This window comes from Pongo abelii, chromosome X (genome assembly GCF_028885655.2).
Source record: "Pongo abelii isolate AG06213 chromosome X, NHGRI_mPonAbe1-v2.0_pri, whole genome shotgun sequence".
Lineage (NCBI taxonomy): Eukaryota > Metazoa > Chordata > Mammalia > Primates > Hominidae > Pongo > Pongo abelii.
In genome coordinates this window covers 57,721,321-57,744,037 of record NC_072008.2, presented here as the reverse complement: position 1 = coordinate 57,744,037, position 22,717 = coordinate 57,721,321, and the positions used below count along the sequence as shown (strand labels likewise).

The 22,717-nt window shown below is 37.8% G+C and overlaps 1 protein-coding gene across 6 annotated transcripts in view; it reads right to left on the bottom strand.

The window, feature by feature from the left end:
* Nucleotides 1-22,717, bottom strand: part of FAAH2 (fatty acid amide hydrolase 2) — a 283,151-nt gene that overhangs the window by 54,942 nt on the left and 205,492 nt on the right. For 5 of the 6 annotated variants that reach the window (XM_054544652.2, XM_054544651.2, XM_002831725.4 and 2 more), the window contains one exon: nt 10,205-10,324. In XM_054544652.2, the coding sequence (XP_054400627.1) occupies nt 10,205-10,324 (120 nt within the window). Of the gene's footprint in view, nt 1-10,204; nt 10,325-21,759; nt 21,897-22,717 lie in introns of all 6 variants that reach the window. The other variant, XM_054544649.2, reaches the window with a different exon arrangement.

The window sequence follows — 22,717 nt, the reverse complement described above, 5'->3', positions numbered from 1 at the left end:
GAGACACAAAAGATGGGTGATTTTTGCATTTCCAACCGAGGTACCAGGTTCATCTCACTGGCATCTCGGACAGTGGGTGCAGCCCACAGAGCAGGGTGGGGCATCCTCTCACCTGGGAAGCAAAAGGGGTCAGAGAATTCCCTTTCCTAGCCAAGGGAAGCTGTGACATACGGTACCTGGAAAATCAGGAAACTCCCACCCTAATACTGTGCTTTTCCAATGGCCTTAGCAAACGGCACACCAAGAAATCATATCCCGTGCCTGGCTCACAGGGTCCGAAGCCCACGGAGCTTCACTCACTGCTAGCACAGCACTCTGAGATCAAACTGCAAGGTGGCAGCGAGGCTGGGGGAGGGACATCCGCCATTGCTGAGGCTTGACCAGGTGAAAAAAAAGGCTGGTAAGCTAAAACTGGGTAGAACCCACCACAGCTCAAGGAGGCCTGCCTGCCTCTGTAGACTCCACCTCTGGGGCAGGGCAGAGCTGAACAAAAGGCAGCAGAAACTTCTGCAGAATTAAACGTCCTGTCTGACAGCTTTGAAGAGAGTAGTGGTTCTCCCAGCATGGAGTTTGAGATCTGAGAACGGACAGACTGCCTCCTCAAGTGGGTCCCTGAGCCCCAAGTAGCCTAACTGGGAGACACCTCCCAGTAGGGGCTGACTGACATCTCACAGAGCTAGGTGCCCCTCTGAGATGAAGCTTCCAGAGGAAGGATCAGGCAGCAACACCTGCCATTCTGCAATATTTGCTGTTCTGCAGCCTCTGCTGGTGATACCTAGGCAAACAGAGTGTGCAGTGGACCTCAGTAAACTCCGACAGACCTGCAACTGAGGGTCCTGGCTGTTAGAAGGAAAACTAACAAACAAAAAGGACATCCACACCTAAACCCCATGTGTACGTCACCATCATCAAAGACCAAAGGTAGATAAAACCACAAAGATAGGGAGAAACCAGAGCAGAAAAGCTGAAAATTCTAAAAATCAGAGCACCTCTTCTCCTCCAAAGGAATGCAGCTCCTCACCAGCAACAGAACAAAGCTGGATGGAGAATCACTTTGATGAGTTGAGAGAAGAAGTTGTCAGACAATAAGTAAAAACAAACTTCTCCGAGCTCAAGGAGGATGTTTGAACCCGTCACAAAGAAGTTAAAAACCTTGAAGAAAGATCAGATGAATGGCGACCTAGAAAAACAGGTGTAGAGAAGTCCTTAAATGACCTGATGGAGCTGAAAACCATGGCATGAGACCTACGTGATGAATGCACAACCTTCAGTAGCCGATTTGATCAAGTGGAAGAAAGGGTATCAGTGATTGAAGATCAAATGAATGAAATGAAGTAAGAACAGAAGTTTAGAGAAAAAAGAGTAAAAAGAAATAAACAAAGCCTCCAAAAAATATGGGACGATGTGAAAAGACCAAATCTATGTCTGACTGGTGTGCCTGAAAGTGACGGGGAGAATGGAAGCAAGTTGGAAAACACTCTGCAGGATATTATCCAGGAGAACTTCACCAATCTAGCAAGGCAGGCCAACATTCAGATCCAGGAAATACAGAGAATGCTGCAAAGATGCTCCTCGAGATGAGCAACTCCAAGCCACGTAATTGTCAGATACACCAATGTTGAAATGAAGTAAAAAATATTAAGGGCAGCCAGAGAGAAAGGTCGGGTTACCCACAAAGGGAAGCCCATCAGACTAACAGCAGATCTCTTGGCAGAAACTCCACAAACCAGAAGAGAGTGGAGGACAATATTCAACACTCTTTTTTTTTTATTATTATTATTATACTTTAAGTTTTAGGGTACATGTGCACAATGTGCAGCTTACATATGTATACATGTTCCATGCTGGTGTGCAGCACCCATTAACTCGTCATTTAGCATTAGGTATATCTCCTAATGCTATTCCTCCAACCTCCCCCCACCCCACAACAGTCCCCAAAGTGTGATGTCCCCCTTCCTGTGTCCATGTGTTCTCATTGTTCAGTTCCCACCTATGAGTGAGAACATGAGGTGTTTGGTTTTTTGTCCTTGCGATAGTTTACTGAGAATGATGATTTCCAATTTCATTCATGTCCCTACAAAGACATGAACTCATCATTTTTTATGGCTGCATAGTATTCCATAGTGTATATGTGCCACATTTTCTTAGTCCAGTCTATCTTTGGACTAGATAAGCAAGAGAAAACACATTCAAAAGCTAGCAGATTGCAAGAAATAACTCAGATCAGAGAAGAACTGAAGGACATAGACACACACACACAAAATACCCTTCAAAAAATCAATGAATCGAGGGGCTGGATTTTGAAAAGATCAACAAAATTGATAGACTGCTAGCAAGACTAATAAAGAAGAAAAGAGAGAAGAATCAAATAGATGCAAAAAAAAAAAATGATAAAGGGGATAGCAACACCGATCCCAAAGAAATACAAACTACCATCAGAGAATACTATAAAAAACTCTACACAAAAAAACTAGAAAATCTAGAAGAAATTGATAAATTCCTGGACACATACACCCTCCCAAGACTAAACCAGGAAAAATTTGAATCACTGAATATACCAATAACAGATTCTGAAATTGAGGCAGTAATTAGTAGCCTACCAACCAAAAAACATCCAGGATCAGACAGATTCATAGCCGAATTCTACCAGAGGTACAAAGAGGAGCTAGTACAATTCCTTCTGAAACTATTCCAATCAATAGAAAAAGAGGTAATTCTCCCTAACTCATTTTCTCAGGCCAACATCAGCCTGATACCAAAGCCTGGCAGAAACACAACAACAACAAAAAAAGAGAGTTTTAGACCAGTATCCCTGAAGAACGCCGATGCAAACATCCTCAATAAAATACTGGCAAACTGAATCCAGGAGCACATCAAAAAGCTTATCCACCACGATCAGGTGGGCTTCATCCCTGGGAGGCAAGGCTGCTTCAATATATGCAAATCAATAAACGTAATCCATCATATAAACAGAAACAAAGACAAAAACCATATGATTATCTCAATAGATGCAGAAAAGGCCTTTGACAATATTCAACAATATTCATGCTAAAAACTGTCCATAAACTAGGTATTGATGGGACGTATCTCAAAATAATAAGAACTATTTATGACAAACCCAAAGCCAATGTCATATTGAATGGGCAAAAACTGGAAGCATTCCCTTTGAAAACTGGCACAAGACAGGGATGCCCTCTCTCACCACTCTTATTCAACATAGTATTGGAAGTTCTGTTTAGGGGAATCAGGCAAGGGAAAGAAATAAAGGGTATTCAATTAGTAAAAGAGGAAGTCAAATTGTCCCTGTTTGCAGATGATATGACTGTATATTTAGAAAACTCCATCCTATCAGCCCAAAATCTCCTTAAGCTGATAAGCAACTTCAGCAGAGTCCCAGGATACAAAATCAATGTGCAAAAATCACAAGCATTCCTATACACCAATAACAGACAATCAGAGAGCCAAATCGTGAGTGAATTCCCATTCACAGTCGTTTCAAAGAGAAGAAAATACCTAGGAATCCAGCCTAAAGGGGAAGTGAAGGACCTCTTGTAGGAGAACTACAAACCACCTCTCAAAGGAAGAAAAGAAGACACAAAAAAATAGAAGAACATTCCATGCTCATGGATAGGAAGAATCAATATTTTGAAAATGTTCATACTGCCCACGGTAATTTATAGATTCAGTGCTATCACCATTAAGCTACCAATGACTCTTCGCAGAACTGGAAAAAACTACTCTAAGTTCATATGGAACCAAAAAAGAGCCTGCATTACCAAGACAATCCCAAGCCAAAAGAACAAAGCTGGAGGCATCACGCTACCTGACTTCAAACTACAGTACAAGGCAACTGTAACCAAAACAGCATGGTACTATTACCAAAACAGAGATATAGAACAATGGAACAGAATAGAGCCCTCAAAATTAATACCACACATCTACGACCATCTGATCTTTGACAAACCTGACAAAAACAAGAAATGAGGAAAGAATTCCCTATTTAATAAATGGTGCTGGGAAAACTGGCCAGCCATATGTAGAAAGCTGAAATTGGATCCCCTCTTTACAGCTTATACAAAAATTAATTCAAGATGGATTAAAGACTTAAATGTTAGACCTAAAACCATAAAAAACCTAGAAGAAAACCTACGCAATACCATTCAGGCCATAGGCATGGACAAGAACTTCATGACTAAAACACCAAAAGCAATGGCAACAAAAGCAAAAATTGATAAATAGGATCTAATTAAACTAAAGAGCCTCTGCACAGCAAAAGAAACTATGATGAGTGAACAGGCAACCTACAGAATGGGAGAAAATTTTTACAATCTACCCATGTGACGAAGGGCTAATATTCAGAATCTAAAAAGAACTTAAACAAATTTACAAGAAAAAAGTCAAACAACCCAATCAAAAAGTGGGCAAAGGATACGAACAGACACTTCTCAAAAGAAGACATTTATGCAGCCAAGAAACATATGAAAAAATGCTCATCTTTACTGGCCATCAGAGAAATGCAAATCAAAACCACAATGAGATACCATCTCACACCAGTTAGAATGGCGATCATTAAAAAGTCAGGAAACAACAGGTGCTGGAGAGGATGTGGAGAAATAGGAACACTTTTACACTGTTAGTGGAATTGTAAACTAGTTCAACCATTGTGAAAGACAGCATGGCGATTCCTCAAGAACCTAGAACTGGAAATACCATTTGACTCAGCCATCCCATTACCGGGGATATACCCAAAGGAATATAAATCATGCTCCTATAAAGACACACGCACTCGTGTATTTATTGCGGCACTACTCACAATAGCAAAGAATTGGAACCAACCCAAATGTCCAACAAAGATAGACTGGATTAAGAAAATGTGGCACATATACACAATGGAATACTATGCAGCTATAAAAAATGATGAGTTCATGTCCTTTGTAAGGACATGGATGAAGCTAGAAACCATCATTCTCAGCAAACTATTGCAAGGACAAAAAGCCAAACATCACATGTTCTCACTCATAGGTGGGAATTGAACAATGAGAACACTTGGACACAGAGTGGGGAACATCACACACTGGGGCCTGTCGTGGTGTGGGGGTACAGGGAGGGATAGCATTAGGAGATATACCTAATGTATACAACGACTTAATGGGTGCAACAAACCCACTTGTTTATGGCATAGTATCTTTTTGATACGCTGTTGAATTTGGTTTTCTAATATTTTGCTGAGGATTTTTGCATCTATGCTCTTCAGGAATACTGATCTGTAGTTATTCTGTGGTTGCTGTGTTCTTGTATGGTTTTGGTATCAGGGTGATAGTAGTGTCATGGAATGAGTTATGAAGAAATCTCTCATCTTTGAACTTTTGGAACAATTTCAAAAGAACTGTTTATTCTTCTTTGTGTGTATGAAAAATCCATTTAGTTCTGAGATTCCTTTGTTAAAAATTATTTATTACTGATTCAATGTTGCTATTCATTATAGGTCTGCTCAGGTTCTCTATTCCCTCCTGATTCAAACTTGGGAGGTTGCATGTTTCCAGAAATTAATTTATTTCCTCTAGATTTTCTTGTTTGTGGAAGTAGAGTTCTTAAAAATAATTTTTAAGAATCTTTGTATTTCTGTGATGTCATTTATAATTTCTTCTTTTGCATTTCTGATTTTGTTGTAATCTCTCTTTTTTCATTTCTGATTTTGTTGTAATCTCTTTTTTTCATGATTAATCTGGATAGTGGATTATTTTGTTTACCTTTTTTAAGAACCAATACTTCCTGTTTCAGTGTCCCTTTGTACTTCTACCTTTCCTTTTTGGTCTCTATTTTATTTAGTTCAACTAGAATTTTTTTTTTACTCATTTTCTTCTGCCACTTTTTGGTTTAGTTTGTTCTTGTGTTTCTAGTTCTTAGCAGTCCATCATTAAGTTGTTAATTTGTAATGTTCCTACTTTTTTAGTATAGGCATTTAATACTATGAACAACCCTCTTGGAACTCCTTTTTCTGTATCCCACAGAATTTGATGTGTTGTGTTTTCCTTGTCATTTGTTTCAAAAATTGCTATAATTTCCACCTTAATTTCTTCATTGACACAATAATCATTAAGGAACATGTTTGATTTCCATGTATTTGTATAGTTTCCAAAGTTCACAAAAGTAGTGATATTCAGTTTTATTCAAGCGTGGTCTGAGAAGATTCTTGATATGTTTTTAATGTTAAAAAATTCACTGAGACTTGTTTTGTGGCCTAAAATACAAGATCTATACAAGGTCATACATAGTCTATCTTGGAGAATGCTCCACGTGCTTATGTGAAAAAAATGTACATTTCACAGTTGTTGAGTAGACTTTTCTGTCCAAGTGTGTTAGGTCTATTGCACCTAAAGTCCAAATAAGTTCAATATTTCTTTGTTGATTTCCCGTCTTAATGATGCCTAATGCTGTGAGTGCGCAGTTGAAGTCCCACACTATTATTGTATTATTTCCCACCTCTCTCATTAGATGTAGTAATATTTGTTTTATGAATCTGGGTGCTCCAGTATTGAGTGTATATATACTGAGTAATGTTATATCCTCCTGTTGCATTGATCCTTTTATCATTATACAATGACCTTATTTGTCTTTTTTAACTTTTTAATTTAATATCTGCTATATCTAGTATAGGTAAAGCTATTCCTACTCTCTTTTAGTTTCTATTTCCACAAAATATCTTTTTTCAACCCTTTTCTGTCAGTTTATGTATGTATTTACAGAGAAAGTGAATTTCTTGGAAGCAGCATTTAGATGGATCATGTTTCTTATATTTTCTGCCAATCTATCTCTCTTTAGTAGAGTATTTAATCGATTTGAGTTCAAGGTTAACATTTATATCTGAGGTTTATTTTCTGTCAGGTCACTAAATCTTTTCTAGTTGTTTTATACATTGTTTGTTTCTTTTTCTGTTTGTCTTAATGGTTTGGTGAAATTTTGTTGTGTTAACAATTTGACTTTTCTTCCTCCTTTATGTGATTGTTTTATAAGATTATTGAGTTTTATATATTAATGAGTTATCATAATCATGAACATATACCTTTTATTTCCATGTCAAGGACATTTTTGAGCATTTGTTTTAAGTCTGGTCTAGTGGTGATAAATTCCCTCAGCAATTGCTTGTCTGGAAAAGACTTTATTTCTCCTTCATTTATGAAGCTTAATCATGCTGGATATAAAAATTTTTATTGTATTTTTTCCTTTCAGGAATCTGTAAATCCCATTCCATTTTCTTCTGACCTGTGAAGTTTCTGCTAAGAAGCTCATTCTTAGTCTGATGGGGTTTCCTTCATAGGTGACTAGATGCATTTTTCTTGCTGATCATAAAAGTATTTCTTTTATGTTGACTTTAGATATTCTGAATTAATATGTCTTTTGCAATGTATTTGCCTTGGATTGCTGGGACTACTGTATCTGGATGTCTAAATCTCTTGCTACACTTGAGATGCTTCCATAAATAATTTTCTTAAATAGGATTTCTAAATTTATTTTTAATCTTTCTTTCTACCGCAGTAATACCAACAAATTGTAAGTATTGTTATTTTTGCACACTCATCTTAAGGGCTTTGTTCATTTGTCTTTATTTTTGTTTGGCTGGATTACTTCAAAAGATGTGTCTTCATATTTTGAGAGTCTTCCTTCTGCTTGGTCTTTGGAATGTTTTTTAACACCTTCAATGAATTTATAAGTTCCAAAATTTCTGTTATTATTACATTTTTTTAGAAAATCTACCTTCTTAGTAAATTTCATATTAACAGCCTAAATTGATATTCTAATTTATTTGTATTGCTTTACAAATTTCCATTTAAGGGCCAGGTGTGGTGGCTCATGCCTGTAATCCCAGCACTTTAGGGGGCCAGCATGATTGGATCACCTGAGGTCAGGAGTTTGAGACTAGCCTGGCCAAAAATGGTGAAACCCCATCTCTAGTAAAAATACAAAAATTAGCCAAGTGTTGTGGCGTGTTCTTGTAGCCCCAGCTACTCAGGAGGCTGAGGCAGGAGAATCGCTTAAACAAGGGAAGCAGAGGTTGCAGTAAGCCAAGATTGCACCACTGCAATCTAGCCTAGGCAACAGAGCGAGACTCTGTCTCAAAAAAAATATCAATTTAATTTCATTAAGCCTTTTTAAAGTCAATATTTTGATTTCCTTATCTGGTATTTTGAAGATTTCTTTTGCACAGAGTCTATTGCTGAATAATTATTGTTTTAATTTGAAAGTGTTATAGTACATTTCTTTTTCAGGCTTTCTGCATCTATACATTGATTTCTGAGCAACCAGGGGAATAGGGGATTCTTCTTATTTTTGAATTTACTTTCATTGAGTGTGGAATTTTGTTCTTGAAGATATGACTATGATAATAACTACAACCATTTTTAAAGATATAGTATAAAAAGAAATAAATGTTATAGTGCAAATGCACAAGAAACTGCAAGAGAAGTGGGGATGATTATTGAGTATAAAAAGAGAAGGAATAAGGTCTAGTATTTGATAGCACAATTAGGTGATTATAGTTTAAAGTACTTGGTTGTATATTATAAAACAACTAAGAGAGTGGAATTGGAATGTTATACCACAAAGAAATAACAAATGTTTAAACTGTTGGATACTCCAGTTACAGATTTCATAATTACACATTGTATGTATGTGTCATAACATCTTATATACCCCACAAATAAATACAACTATTATGTAGTCACAAAATTTAAAAATTTTAAATTAGGTTTCTAATTAAAAAAGAGCTATATTAACATAAAAAGTATGGTTTAGAAAATGGCCACATCCCTTTTCTACCTATTTTAAGTAATTATTAATGAGCAACATGGTAAAGTGGTTATGACCACCAGCTCTAAATCTGGCATCATAATTCCAGCTCTAAATCTGGTATCATAATTCAAAATAAGAAGAGAGCAGATTTTTCCCCCCTCTTTTTCTTTTCCAGATTTGTAATTACAGGACCAGTTTTGACAGTCAGCATGTATGTTAACAGTTTATCCAAAGTATAAGACAGTGTCTTCCGGAAGTGAACTCAAAATAAACTTTTTGTTTTTAATTTCAGCTTTAGTTTTGATCTAAAGTTCTGATTATAAACTTTCATCTCAGAGCCAAACATCCTCGCATTGTGAATTTTTATAAACGTTTTGTTCTGAGAGATTTGCAAAGTGTTTCTGTAAAGAAAACTGGGTATTTGAAAAAATTTCAAAAGTGACTTTGTTTTTTAAGGTAGAGAGGGTCGCGTGAGTTCTGCCTTATGGAAGGGCTATTGTATGTCAGATACCTTATAAAAAATATTGTTAATCGACAAAATAAAGCTGTAAAATGGGTATCAATGGCTTAATTTTACGTATGAGTAAACTGCAGAATAGCTAAGTAACTTGCCCAAGATAACAAAACTAGGAGGTAGCCTGCACTTCGAATTTGGATGTGTCATGCTCTAACACAAATATTCCCATTGGCAGAAAACATTCCTATATTCATAAAAGTTAAATTCTCCAGAATGTTGAATTTATCTTATATTTCTCAAAGTGTTCATATTAAAAGTCTTCAGCAAGCCTGAAAAAACCTGGCATAAGGGAAGCTTCTTTCACAAGTACCTGTATCAGCTTCTAATTATAGCCGATATGAAAACGAAGGGAAAAATAAACAGGAGATAAGCAGATAGCTCTGCACATGTATTTTTAAAGCATCTCAGGGGGAAGGTAAAGGTGGAACTTGATAACTGAAGTTACCTAATCACTTAATGCTTTATTGAAAACTATATGTTCTGAGTACCTAGCATACAACATACTAAGGTTAGCTTCATTCCCCTATGTCCTTGTTCATGCCATGGTTTCCCCTCTCCCTGGCATAATCTTTATCTCTTCTCTACCTGGTTAAGGTTTCCAAATCATTCAAGATTTGGGAGACTGCAACTCCTCCATCAAGAAGCCTTCACTGATTTCCATATAGGAATGGGCACACTCTCTGTGAATAGCATATATGCCTATTCCATATAGGAATAGGCATATAGGCTTATGCCGGCAAGGCATTCACCAAACTGTGCTTTCTTTAAATATTTTACTATTTTACTTATTTTTTTCATGAGTTTCTTTTCTTTACACCTCTAACATATGGCCCACAACAGAAGCTCAATAAATGTTTACACAAAGAAAAAAGTAAGTAAAGAAAGAGGTAAACATACCTTCCCATCATGTCCCTTTGCTGACATCATTGTGGTCCACAACTGAAAAGAGTACTTCATTTTCTTCAGTTTAACATGTTGAACTGAGGCTCCTAGAATAGTTTCAAGGTGAACCACAACCTTATAAAAGAAAGATGTAAAAACAGACAAACATGATGAGAAGAGGAGATACTACTGAAGAGTGACATCAGCAAGATGGCAGACCAGAACGCGCCAGGCCCTCATTGCCCCATGGAAACACCAAAAATAAAACAAAAACAAAAACAAAACAAAACACCCCAAAATATACAGAGCAAAGTAGTTTTGTGAGAACTCTAGAAACAAGCTAAGAAGCTGAAGCAACCAAGGACATGCAAAAAAAAAAAAAAAAAAACTACACTCAAAATGCTAGAAAATTTCATGTCATTTCTGCTTGCCCTTGTCCCACTCCCTCTCTGACACAGCACTGAGTGTCTGAAAGAATCCATCAAATTATTGGTTCCTCCATTGGAATGAAAGAATATGAATGGAACTTGCTTGTAAACTTCTAGCTTCTCTGGGGACAGTCTGAGGGACTGGCTTGTCTTTTCTGACCTGGAATACTGACTGGAATGATAGTATAGTTTAGAATGTAGGCTAGAAAATGCTTAAATCAGTGGTGGAAGCTATTGTGCAAATGGATTGCTGGGTTACTGCAGATATCTGGGTACCTGTGAGCAAGAGATTACATGCAGGGAAATAAAATACAACTTAAGCTCTGAGAAGAAGCAGAAGTAAGACACTGCTGATCATTGTTAGGACCCATCATACCACCTTCTTTGCTTCTAGACCTATAACTAGACTCAAATTCCATCAGGTCATGTTTATTTTTCTAATTTATATAGACATAAATCCAGGGAATACATATTGCAATGGATATTAAAAGTACGGATAATTGTGGAAGAAACACAAACCTGAAACAGGCCAAATGTATTGATATGGGCCCACGAAGGAGAGAGTCTCGATTTAGTGTTGCAGCTCAGTGTGTCAGAAAATAGTCTAAAAAAAGTTTATAAAAACATAGACCAAAAGGTGTCCTACACTAAATGAAGTTGAAATTCCAGTCCTGCCTTGATATACTGTAGAAGAAAGAATCCAAATTCTTAGGGATATTTATCATTTAAGACCTTCTCCCCCACCTTGGGAGAGTACTGGGAACAATTCTTAGACACAATTATGAGAAATAAATTTTTGTGGGAACCCCATTGTCTTTGAATATCACTTTTCTCTGTAGGTCAGAAATTACAAGAAGGATACCATTAAACTAAAAAAAATTAAATTTAATAGAAATAATTGGATTCCCAAGTGGCAGGGGAAAAGTGGCAGCACTTAACTGACAAAAACTAGGTAAGGAGAAGAGTCAAAGTAGCAATCAGAATAATCTGACTGATACAGATCTATGACATTGTTAGTTAATCATGTTTCTAGTAGTGAGACAGATAATAAGTCCATTATATTCTTACTAAATCTGTATAAGCAGAGGAGTCCTAGGTCAATTGAACAAAATTCTAGCTTGTAACATAAAACAGAGTCATGGCCCTTCAATCAATTCCCAGGCTTGAGCCAGTTTACAGACTCACAACCCTTGAATGAAGGGAAGAATGGGTCCCCTTGGAAGAAGCATCCCATCACACGCCCAACAACATATAATGTCAATCTTTCTCACAGCCTTCCCCAAAATAAATTATGGCATGGAAGAATTAGGGAAAAATAATCAGAAGTTTTGGAGAATATTGGACACAGGTCCTGAACTGATATTAATGCCAGGAGACCTAAAATGACACTATAGTCTACAATCAGAATAGTGGCTTATGGAGGTCAGGTGAACAACAGAGGTGCTCTTGTTTTTGTTTTAATATTTATAATTTAGGAGGAAGTAGTTTTGTTACATGGATATATTGCATAATTGTGAAGTCTGGGGTTTCAGCGTAGCCATCAACCTAATAATGTACATCGTATCCGCTAAGTAATTGTTCATCCTTCACCCGCTCTGATCCCTCCCATCCTCTTGAGTCTCCAATGTCTATTATTTTACTCCTTATGTCCAGTTCTATACATTATTTAGCTCTCACTTATAAGTGAAAATATGTGGTATTTGCCTTTCTGTTTCCAAACCATTCACTTAAGACAATGGCCTCCAGTTCCATCGATGTTGCCGGAAAAAAAAAAAAAAATGACTTTATTCTCTTTTTTAATGGCTGAATACAATCCATTGTATATATACACCACATTTTCTTTATCCGATAATCCATTGATTGACAGTTTAGTTGATTCTATATCTTTTCTATTGTGAATAATGCTGCTATAAACACATGAGTGTAGGTATCCTTTTGTATAAAATTTATTTCCCTTTGGGTAGATAACCAGTAGTGGAATTGTTGCATAGAATGGTAGTTCTATTTTTAATTCTTTGAGAACCCTACATATTGTATTAATTACAAGTTACACTCATTAATATTCCTACTAAAGCTTATGAGTGCTTCCTTTTTTCTCCATACTTGCCAATATCTGTTATTTTTTGACTTCTTAATAATAGCTACTGTGGTGTAATACAATAGCTAATCAAAATTTTAATTTGCATTTCATTGATTAATAATGTTAAGCAGTTTTTTATGTGTTTGTTGGCCATTTGTATGTCTTCTTTTGAAAAAGTTTGTTTATGCCATTTGCCTACATTTTAGCAGAATTTTTTTTTTTTTTTTTTTTTTTTTGAGATGGAATCTCGCTCTGTGGCCCAGGCTGAATGTAGTGGCATCATCTCGGCTCACTGCAAGCTCCACCTCCTGTGTTCACACCATTCTCCTGCCTCAGCCTCCCAAGTAGCTGGGACTACAGGCACCCGCCACCACACTGAGCTAATTTTTTTTTTTTTTTTTTGGATTTTTAGTAGAGACGGGGTTTCACCGTGTTGGCCAGGATGGTCTCGATCTCCTGACCTCGTGATCCACCCACCTCGGCCTACCAAAGTGCTGGGATTACAGGCGTGAGCCACTGTGCCTGGCCTTAGCAGAATTATTTGTTGTTGTTGAGATATCTGAGTTCTTTGTGGAACCTAGTTATTAATATTTTATTGGATGTATTGTTTGTAAATATTTTATTCCATTCTGCACGTTGTCTGTTTATTTTGTTAATAATTTCTTTTGTTGTAAAGAAGCACTTTAGTTTAAGTCCCATTGTCTATTTTTAATATTGTGCGTTTCTTTTTAAGGTCTTGTCATGATGTCTTTGCCAAAACTGATGTTCAGAATAGTTTTTCCTGTTTTCTTCCTGTATGTATATAGTTTTGGTCTTACACTTAAGCCTTTAATACATTTGTGATAATTTTTGTATATGGTGAGAGATACAGGTCCAGATTTATTCTTCGGTGTATGGCCACCCAATTTTCCAAGAACCCTTTTTGATTAGGATGTCGTTTTCACAGTCTATCTTTTGTTGACTTTATCGAAGACCAGTTGGCTGTAGTTATGTGGTTTAATTTCTGGGTTCTCTCTTCTGTTCTTTTGATCTATGTGTCTATTTTTATACCAATACCATGCTGTTGTAGTTTCTATAGCTTTGTAATATAATTTGAAATTAGGTAATGTGATGCATCCGACTTAGTTCCTTTTGCATAGGATTGCTTTGGCTATGCAAGCTCTTTTGTGGTTCCATATGAATTTTGTGATTTTTTTCTAATTCTGTGCAAAATTACATTGGTATTTTGATGAGAATTGAAATGAATCTGTAGATTGCTTTGGATAATATAGCCATTTTAATGATATTCATTCCTCTGATTCAAGAGCATAAGATGTTTTTCAATTTATTTGTGTCATCTCAAATTCCTTTAATCAGTGTTTGATAGTTTTCCTTGTAGGTATTTTTCACTTCCTTGGTTAAATGCATTCCAGATATTTTATTTTTATAGCTATTGTAAATGCTAACAAACTGACTACTTGATTTGGTTCTAAGCTTGATTATTACTGGTAAATAGTAATGCTACTAATTTTTGTACATTGATTTTGTATCCTGAAACTTTACTGAATTCATTTATCAAATCTAGGAGTCTTTTGGGTAGAGTCTTTAAAATTTTCTATGTATAAGGTCATATCATCAGCAAACAGAAATAATTTGACTTCTTTTTAAATTCAGAGGCCTTTTATTTCTTTCTCTTTCCTGACTGCCCTGGCTACAACTGCCAGTATTACTTTGAAAAGGAGTAGTGAAAATGGGCATTTTTGTCTTGTTTCAGTTCTTAGAAAGAATGCTTTCAACTTTTTCCCATTCAGTTTAAGGTTGGCTATGGGCTTATTATATACGGTTTTTATCACTTTGAGGTATGTTCCTTCTATGCCTAGTTTTTAAAGAGCTTTTATAATAAAGTTATGCTGAATTCTATTAATTTTTTTCTGCATCTATAGAGATGATCATATGGCTTTTGCTTTTAATTCTGTTTACATGGTGAATTACTTTTATTGATTTGTGTATGTTGAACCATCCTTTCATCTCTGGGATAAAACCAACTTGATCATGATGTATTATCTTTTTGATGTGGTGTTGGATTCAGTTAGTTAAAATTTTGTTGAGGACTTTCACATCTATGTTTATCTGGGATATTGGTTTGTAGATTTCTTTTCTCTTTTATTTTCATATGTTTATAACTGGCTTTGGTAATAAGGTGATACTGGCATCATAGAATGAGATAGAAATAATCCCTTCCATATTGATTTCTTTTTTTAAATTGTTTCAGTAGGACTGGAATAAGTTCTGCTTTGTACATTGGGTAGAATTGAGCTGTAAATCCATCTGGTCCTGGGCCTTCCTTTGTTGGGAAGTTTTTTAATATTATTATTACTCAATCTCACTACTCATTTTTGATCTGTTCATGATTTCTATTTTTTCTGTTTCAATCTTAGGAGGTCGTATGTTTCCAGAAATTTATCCATTTCCTCTAGTTTTTCTAGCTTATTAGCATAGAGTTGTTCATGCTACTCTCTGGTTATCTTATTTCTGTGATATCAGTTATAATGCCTCCTTTTTCATTTCCAATTGTGTTTATCTGAATCATCTTTCTTCTTCTCATGGTTATTCTAGAGAGAGTTCTGTCAATTTTCATTATTTTTTTAAATAAACTTCATTTCATTGCTTTTTAATATTGTTTATTTGCTATAAATTTCATTTAGTTTTGCTCTGAATGTTTGTTATTTTTCTTCTACTAGATTTCGGTTTGGTTTGTTCCTATTTTCTGGTTCATTGAGTTGTGATGGTAGATTGTTAATTTGTAGTCTTTTTATTACTTTGATGTAGGCATTTAACATAAACTTCCATGTTCATACCACTTCTGCTGTATTACAAAGGTTTAGGTATGTTTTGTTTCCATTTTCATTTGTTTCAAATATTATTTAATTTATGTCTACATTTTTTCATTGACTCAAAGATTATGCAGGAACATGCTGTTTAATTTCCATCTATTTTTACAGTTCAAGGGTTTCTTTTGGAATTGATTTCTAGTTTTAGTCCACTGTGGTCTGAGAAGATATTTGATATAAGTTTGATTTCTTAAAACTTATTGAGGCTCGCCTTGTGGCCTAAAATATGGTCTATCCTGGAGAATTTTTCCATGGGCCGATGGGAGGAATTCTGAATTTGTTGAGAATGTTCTTTAAATGTCTATTAGGTCTACTTGGTCTAACGTCCAGTTTAAGTCTTGCATTTGTTTTTCCTTTTCTGGCTTGATAATCTGTATAGTGCTGTCACTGCAGTGTTGAAGTCTCCAACTATTATTGTATGGCTATATCTTTCCTTAGTTCTAGTAATATTTGTTTTATGATTCTGGGTGCATATATACTTAGGATTATTATATCTTCTTGTTGAATTGATCCATTTATCATTATATACTGACCTTTTTTTACTGTTCTTGATTTAAAACCAGTTTTAACTGACATAGGTATAAAATCAATATGGAAGGGATTATTTCTAACTCATTCTATGATGCCAGTATCACCTTATTACCAAAGCCAGTTATAAACATATGAAACATATGATACTCTTGCTTACTTTTGGTTTCTGTTTGCACAGAACATCTGTCTTCACTCCATTACCTTCAGTCTATAATTGTATTTATGAGTAAGGTGAGCCTTTTTCAAGAATAAAATAATAGATCATGTTTTTAGCATCTATTTTGCCAATTGTGTCTTTTAAGTGGAGTATTTAATTCATTCACATTCGAGGCTAATATTGATGTGTCACGTTTTGTTCCTGTCATAATCTTAATTGTTATCTAGTTTTTTTGTATATTCTTTGGCCTGTGAGTTTTATACTATTGTGTGCTCTTATGATGGAGAGTATTGACCTTTTTATCCTTATTTAGAACTTTTGTCAACATTTCTTGTAGAACCAGTATAGTTATGATAAATTCGCTCAGCATTTGTTCATCTAGAAAATACTTTATTTCTTCATTTATAAACATCATAGCAGGATTCAAAATTCAGATTTAAAAGTGTTTTTTTCATGAAGAACTCTAGAAATAGAACTTCAGTCTCTTCAGGCTTATAAAGTTTCTGCTGAGAAGTCTGCTGTTTATGTGATGGGCTTTCCTTTATAGGTGACGCAAAGCGTTTCTGTTGCTAATTTTGGGATTTTTTCCTTCATTTCAATTGTAGTCTGGTTATTATATGCCATGGTAAGTACTTTCTTGCAATAATTTTTCCAGAATCCCTTGAGTCTCTTGTATCTGGATATCTAGATCTTTTACTAGACTAGGGAAGCTTTTCTCAACTATTTCCTCGAATAGATTTTTTAATCTTGTTGTATTTTTTATTCTCTCTTGGGAATACCTATGATTCATAGGTTTGGAGATTTTACATAGTTCCAAACTTTTTGAAGGTTTTTTTTTTTAATTATTTCTTTCTTTGTCAGACTGGATTAATTTGAAAGACCTATCTTCAAGTTCTGAGATTCTTTATTCTACCTGGCCTAGTCTACTGTTGAAGGTTTTAATTGTATGTTGTAATTCCTTTCTTAATTTTTTATTTTCAGATTTTTTTGTTTTTTAATATCTATCTTTTTGGTAAATTTCTCACTTATATCCTTAATTGATTTTTTTATTTCTTTGTATTGCTTTTCAGCTTTCTCTTTGATTTCATTGAGTATCTTTAAAATTAATGTTTTGAATTCTTTATGTGGTATTTCAAAAATTTCATTTTGATTAGGATCCACTGCTACCAAGTTAGTGTGATTGTTTGGGAATGTCATAACACCCACATTTTTTCATATTTCCAGAATTGTTACACTGCTTTCTCCTCATCTGGAGACATTTTCACTTGTTATTTTTAAATTTACTTTTGCTTACAGAGGCCATATTTTTTCCCTTTGGAGATATGACTATAATGTTTGTTGAGTAGGGTTGTTTGGCTTTGCTTCTAAGTGTTTTTAGTGGTAAGCACTCTATAAGAATTCCTTGATTATAGGCAGCTTTAATGTGTGTTTCTCAAATGCTGGTTGTAGTAGCAGTATACTGAATATGTGAATAGCCTTATGTTCTCCTGTGTCTCTGGGGTGGCAGAGGTCTTGGGAAGTTTATCTGGGACTGGTTCCCAGATATTTTTCTCTATACCTCAAGCTTGTGTCAGCTGATTTTATATTGGGTTGCTTAGTTCAAACTTCAGGGCTGTAGATGTTGCTTACAGGTAAGAGCCAGCCAGCTATGGCGGTAGCAGTAGGGGTCTTTGTTTACACGGAGAAGATTTCCTGTGCCTCAAGCATTGGAATAGTCTGTGAAATGCCCAGTGGCCTGGGTTCTATGCTCAGCCCCAGAGATGGGGAAATGCTGCACAGAATTTGAAGAGGCAAACCTGTCCTCACGTCCTTCAATGGTGGACATCAAAAAAAGGACTCACTGGAGTAGCAGAGGAGTAGTGTAGAATTTGTATAATTTCCTTAGTCATAAATAGCTTCAGTGTGGTGGCTTTCTCAAATGCCAATTGTAGTCTTAATGTACCAGGTGGGTAAGTGGGTTCAAGACCTACTGAGTAGCTAGGGTTGTGTGGGCAATGAAGGCAGCAGATTTCACAAAAATCATATCTCCTTTCTGAGTGCTATGCTATTGTGTCGGCAGATGTTGTAATAGACTATGCAGTTTGACCTCCTGTTCATTAGGTGGTACTTTCAGGTGACAGCCAGCTGTGGTCGTGGCTGTGGGGTTCAAGCTTGAGCTTTGTTTACCAGGATACTCAAATATCTCAGAAAATGGGCTAGGATAGAGAGCTCCCTGGGGGCGTGGTCCTGTTGTCTATATCCAAGGCAGGTGAAAGGGGCAAAGCTGAGTGGGACTGGGCTAGGCAAGTCCATGCTTAGGCTCCCCAATGGCAGGCACAAGCACCAGCCCAGACAGGAATTAGATAGCAATTCTAACACCACTGGGGAAATGCTCCAGGAAGGAATGAAGGAAGCTCTGCTGTGCCAAAGAGCATGCATGAAGAAAGGGGCAGCTTTGAATTCAAACCCTAGCATGTGGCAGTGGGACCCACCTTGCTTCCACACTCTCAACCTGGTGGAGCTCTCTCCTGCAACCTATCATTGGCAGCAAGCTAAAACCGCCAGACAAGACACAAGCAGTTTGCCTTCAGATCATTAAATTGTCCCAGGCTGCCAAACTCCCTGATTGGAACAAAACTGAGGCTCCCAGGCCACATCCATGTTGGTCTAGTCCTGCCAAGGGAAAAGCTCCCAATTTCTGCGCCTGCAGCTCATGCCCATGCCACACTCACCTCTCAGTTCTGTCCATGAAGTCTCCTTCCCCACATGAGACTAGATTGCAATTCTCAGTCCAGAGACTTTCCAAACCAGAGACTTTCACCCATTCTGGATAGTAGATTTCTGTGCAGTTCTCTATGAGTTAGGATTAGAAATGTCCTCTTTCTACTAGTGGTAGAGTATAGAAGTGCATACAAAGCACTTCCCAATGCCAATCCTCATAGCCTCCTCAAGGCTCACCAAGTCAGATCCTGTGCTTGGTAAGATCAAGGAGCCCTCTCGTGGCCTGTATTTCCCAGTTCCCCAAGAAAATATGTATCAGAGAGAAATTCTCTCCCCCTCTTACACACTGGTGACTCACTCACAAATTTCCATTGGACCCACCCATAGCATGGGCTGCTGCTGGCTAAAATTTTTAAAGTTTCTGAAGTTTATTTCACTTTTATGTCCAGCTCTCATGTTCCTTCTTGGATAAAATTTTACAGTGTGACTCTCTACCTGCTATTTTGCTATTTTCAAGTGGGTGTGGTGTGATAACACAGCCTCTAATCCATAATCATTTCCAGCCTCCCAGAGTGTCCTTGTGTCCTCCCTACAAATCTTTTATCACCTGTAGGCCACAGAGGGACAGAGGCCATGGCATAGACACCTGGGCTTCCTGGAGCAGAAGAGAAGGAACAGTGGAGTGAACCTGAGCTCAGTGGACAGGCAGAAGAGACAAAATCTCTGTCAGATCATCAGATCATAGGTTTAGCTGACATTCATTTTACAGCGTGTACAGTGAGTCCATGAAATCATCTTGCGATTATTTCCTCAGCTCTGCAGTGCATAATTTGAATAGATATACTCAGCAACTGGCAGAATTCCCACATCACTTCCCTGACCTATGGAGTGAGTGCTGTTGTCATGGTAGAGGATAAATAGAAGCAGCTAAAACTGCTCCTATCTAGGAAAATAGTAAACCAAAATCATTACTGCATTCCTGGAGGGATTGCAAAGACTAGTTCCATCAAGAACTTAAAGGACGCAGGGGTGGTAATTCCCATCACATCCCCATTTAACTCACCTATCTCCTATTTGGCCTGTGCAGAAAACAGATGGATCCTGGAGAATGACAATGGATTATTGTGAGCTTGACGAGATGATAACTCCAAACAGCTGTTGTGCCAGATGTGGGTTCACTGCTTGAGCAAATTAACACATCCCCTGGTATCTGGTATAGAGCTACTGACTAAAAGAATGTTTTTTTCCTATGTCTGTCAATAAAGACAGCCAGAAGCAGTTTGTTTCAGCTAACAAAACAAGCAATACGATATCGTACCTCAGGAGCAGGACTCTTCAGCTCCTTGCAATAATTTAGTTTGTAGGACTTTGCCTTTTCTTTACACAAGGCATTGCACTGGTCCATTAAATCAGCAACATAATTCTCATTGGATTTAGTAGGTAAGAAGTAGCAACTACTCTAGACTTATTGGGGAAACATTGCTTTATTTCCCCATCATAACGCCTCTTCTAATCAAGGAACTCATTTCACAGCAAATGAAGTGTGTTAATGGACCCATGCTCAACAAATTCACTATTACCACATTTTCATTCCTATGGACTGAATTGTGTCCCTTCTTTCACCAAATTTATATGTTGAAGCCCTAACCCCTAATGTGACTGTATCTAGAGATAGTCTTTAAGATTTAATGAGATCATAAGAGTGAGTCTTTAATATGATAGGACTGTGGCCTTAGAAGAAGAAGATAGAGGTATTTATTCTATCTCCCTGAGCCTTGTGAAAAGGAGGCCATCTGTAAGCCAGGAGGAGAGCCTTCACCAAAACCTGACCATACTGGCACCGTGATATCAGATTCCTAGCCTCTAGAACTATGAAAAAATAAATTTCTGTTGTTTAAATAACCCAGTCTATGGTATTATGTTATGGGTCACTGCAACATCCACCTCTTGGGTTCAAGCAACTCTCCTGTCTCACCTACCTGAGTAGCTGAGTAGCTGGGATTACAGGTACACACCACCACACCTGGCTAATTTTTGTATTTTTAGTAGAGACAGGGTATCACCATGTTGGTTAGGCTGGTCTCAGAATCCTGACCTTGCGATCCGCCTGCCTCGGCCTCCCAAAGTGCTGGGATTAAAGGTGTGAGCCACTGCACCCGGCCAGAAACACCTTTGTGGCTTCTTGATAATAGTTTTCACTCATGTGTTGGAGCTAAAATGTTAATCTTATGAAGGTAATGAATAAAATGGTGATTACCAGAGGCTGGGAAGAGTACTGGGAAGGGGAAATAATGCAGGTTGATTACTGTGTACAAAAATATACTTTGAAAGAATAAAGGGGGGCAGGCAAGATGGCCAAATAGGAACAGCTCTGGTCTGCAGCTCCCAGCAAGATCAACGCAGAAGGTGGGTGATTTCTGCATTTCCAACTGAGGTACTCAGCTCATCTAACTGGGACTGGTTAGACAGTGGGTGAAGCCCATGGAGGATGAGCCAAAGCAGGGTGGGGTGTCACCTCAACTGGGAAGCACAAGGGCTCAGGGAACTCCCTCGCTTAGCCAAGGGAAGCCATAAGGGACTGTGCCATGACAGATGGTGCAATACGGCCCCAGATAACATGCTTTTCCCACAGTCTTCAAAACCCACAGACCAGGAGATTCCCTCAGGTGCCTACACCACCAGGGCCCTAGGCTTCAGGCAAAACACTGGGCAGCAGTTTGGGCAGACACCGAGCTAGCTGCAGGAGTTTTTTTCTCAAAGCCCAGTGGCGCTGGAACACTAGGAAAACAGAACTGTTCACTCACCTGGAAAAAGAGCTGAAGCCAGGGAGACAAGTGGTCTAGCTCACTGGATTCCACCCCCATGGAACTCAGCAAGCAAAGATCCAGTGGCTTGAAATTCTCACTGTGAGTACAGCAGTCTGAAGTCGACAGGGGATGCTCTGGCATGATGGGGGGAGAGGAGTCGACAATTACTGAGGCTTGAGTAAGCAGTTTTTCCCTCAGTGTAAACAAAGCCCTCAGGAAGTTCAAACTGGGCGGAGCCCACCACAGCTCAGCAAAACCACTGTAGCCAGACTGCCTCTCTAGATTCCTCCTCCCTTGGAAGGGCATCTCTGAAAGAAAGGCAACCGCCCCAGTCAGCGGCTTACAGATTAAACTCCCATCTCCGTGAGACAGAGAACCTAGGGGAAGGGAAAGCTGTGGGCCCAGCTTCAGCAGATTTAAAAGTTCCTGCCTGCTGACTCTAAAGAGAGCAGCGGATCTCCCAGCACAGCACTAGAGCTCTGCTAAGAGAAAGACTGCCTCCTCAAGTGGATCCCTGATGGCTGTGACTCCAGACTGGGAGACAGCTCCAAGCAGGGGTCAACAGACACCTCATACAGGACACCTGTGGCTGGCATCTGGAGGTTGCCCCGCTGGGACAAAGCTTCCAGGGAAAGAAACAGGAAGCAATCTTTGCTGTTCTGCAGCCTCCACTGGCAATAACCAGGCTAACAGGGTCTGGAGTGGACTTCTAGCAAATGCCAGCAGACCTACATCAGAGGGGCCTGACTGTTAGAAAAAAGACTAACAAACCAAAAGGGATCGCATCAACATCAACAAAAAGGACATCCACATAGAAACCCCAACCAAAGGTCACCAGCATCAAAGACCAAAGGTAGATAAATCCATGATGATGAGGAAAAAACAGCACAAAAAGTCTGAAAATTCCAAAAACCAGATCACCGCTTCTCCTCCAAAAGATTACAACTCCTCACCA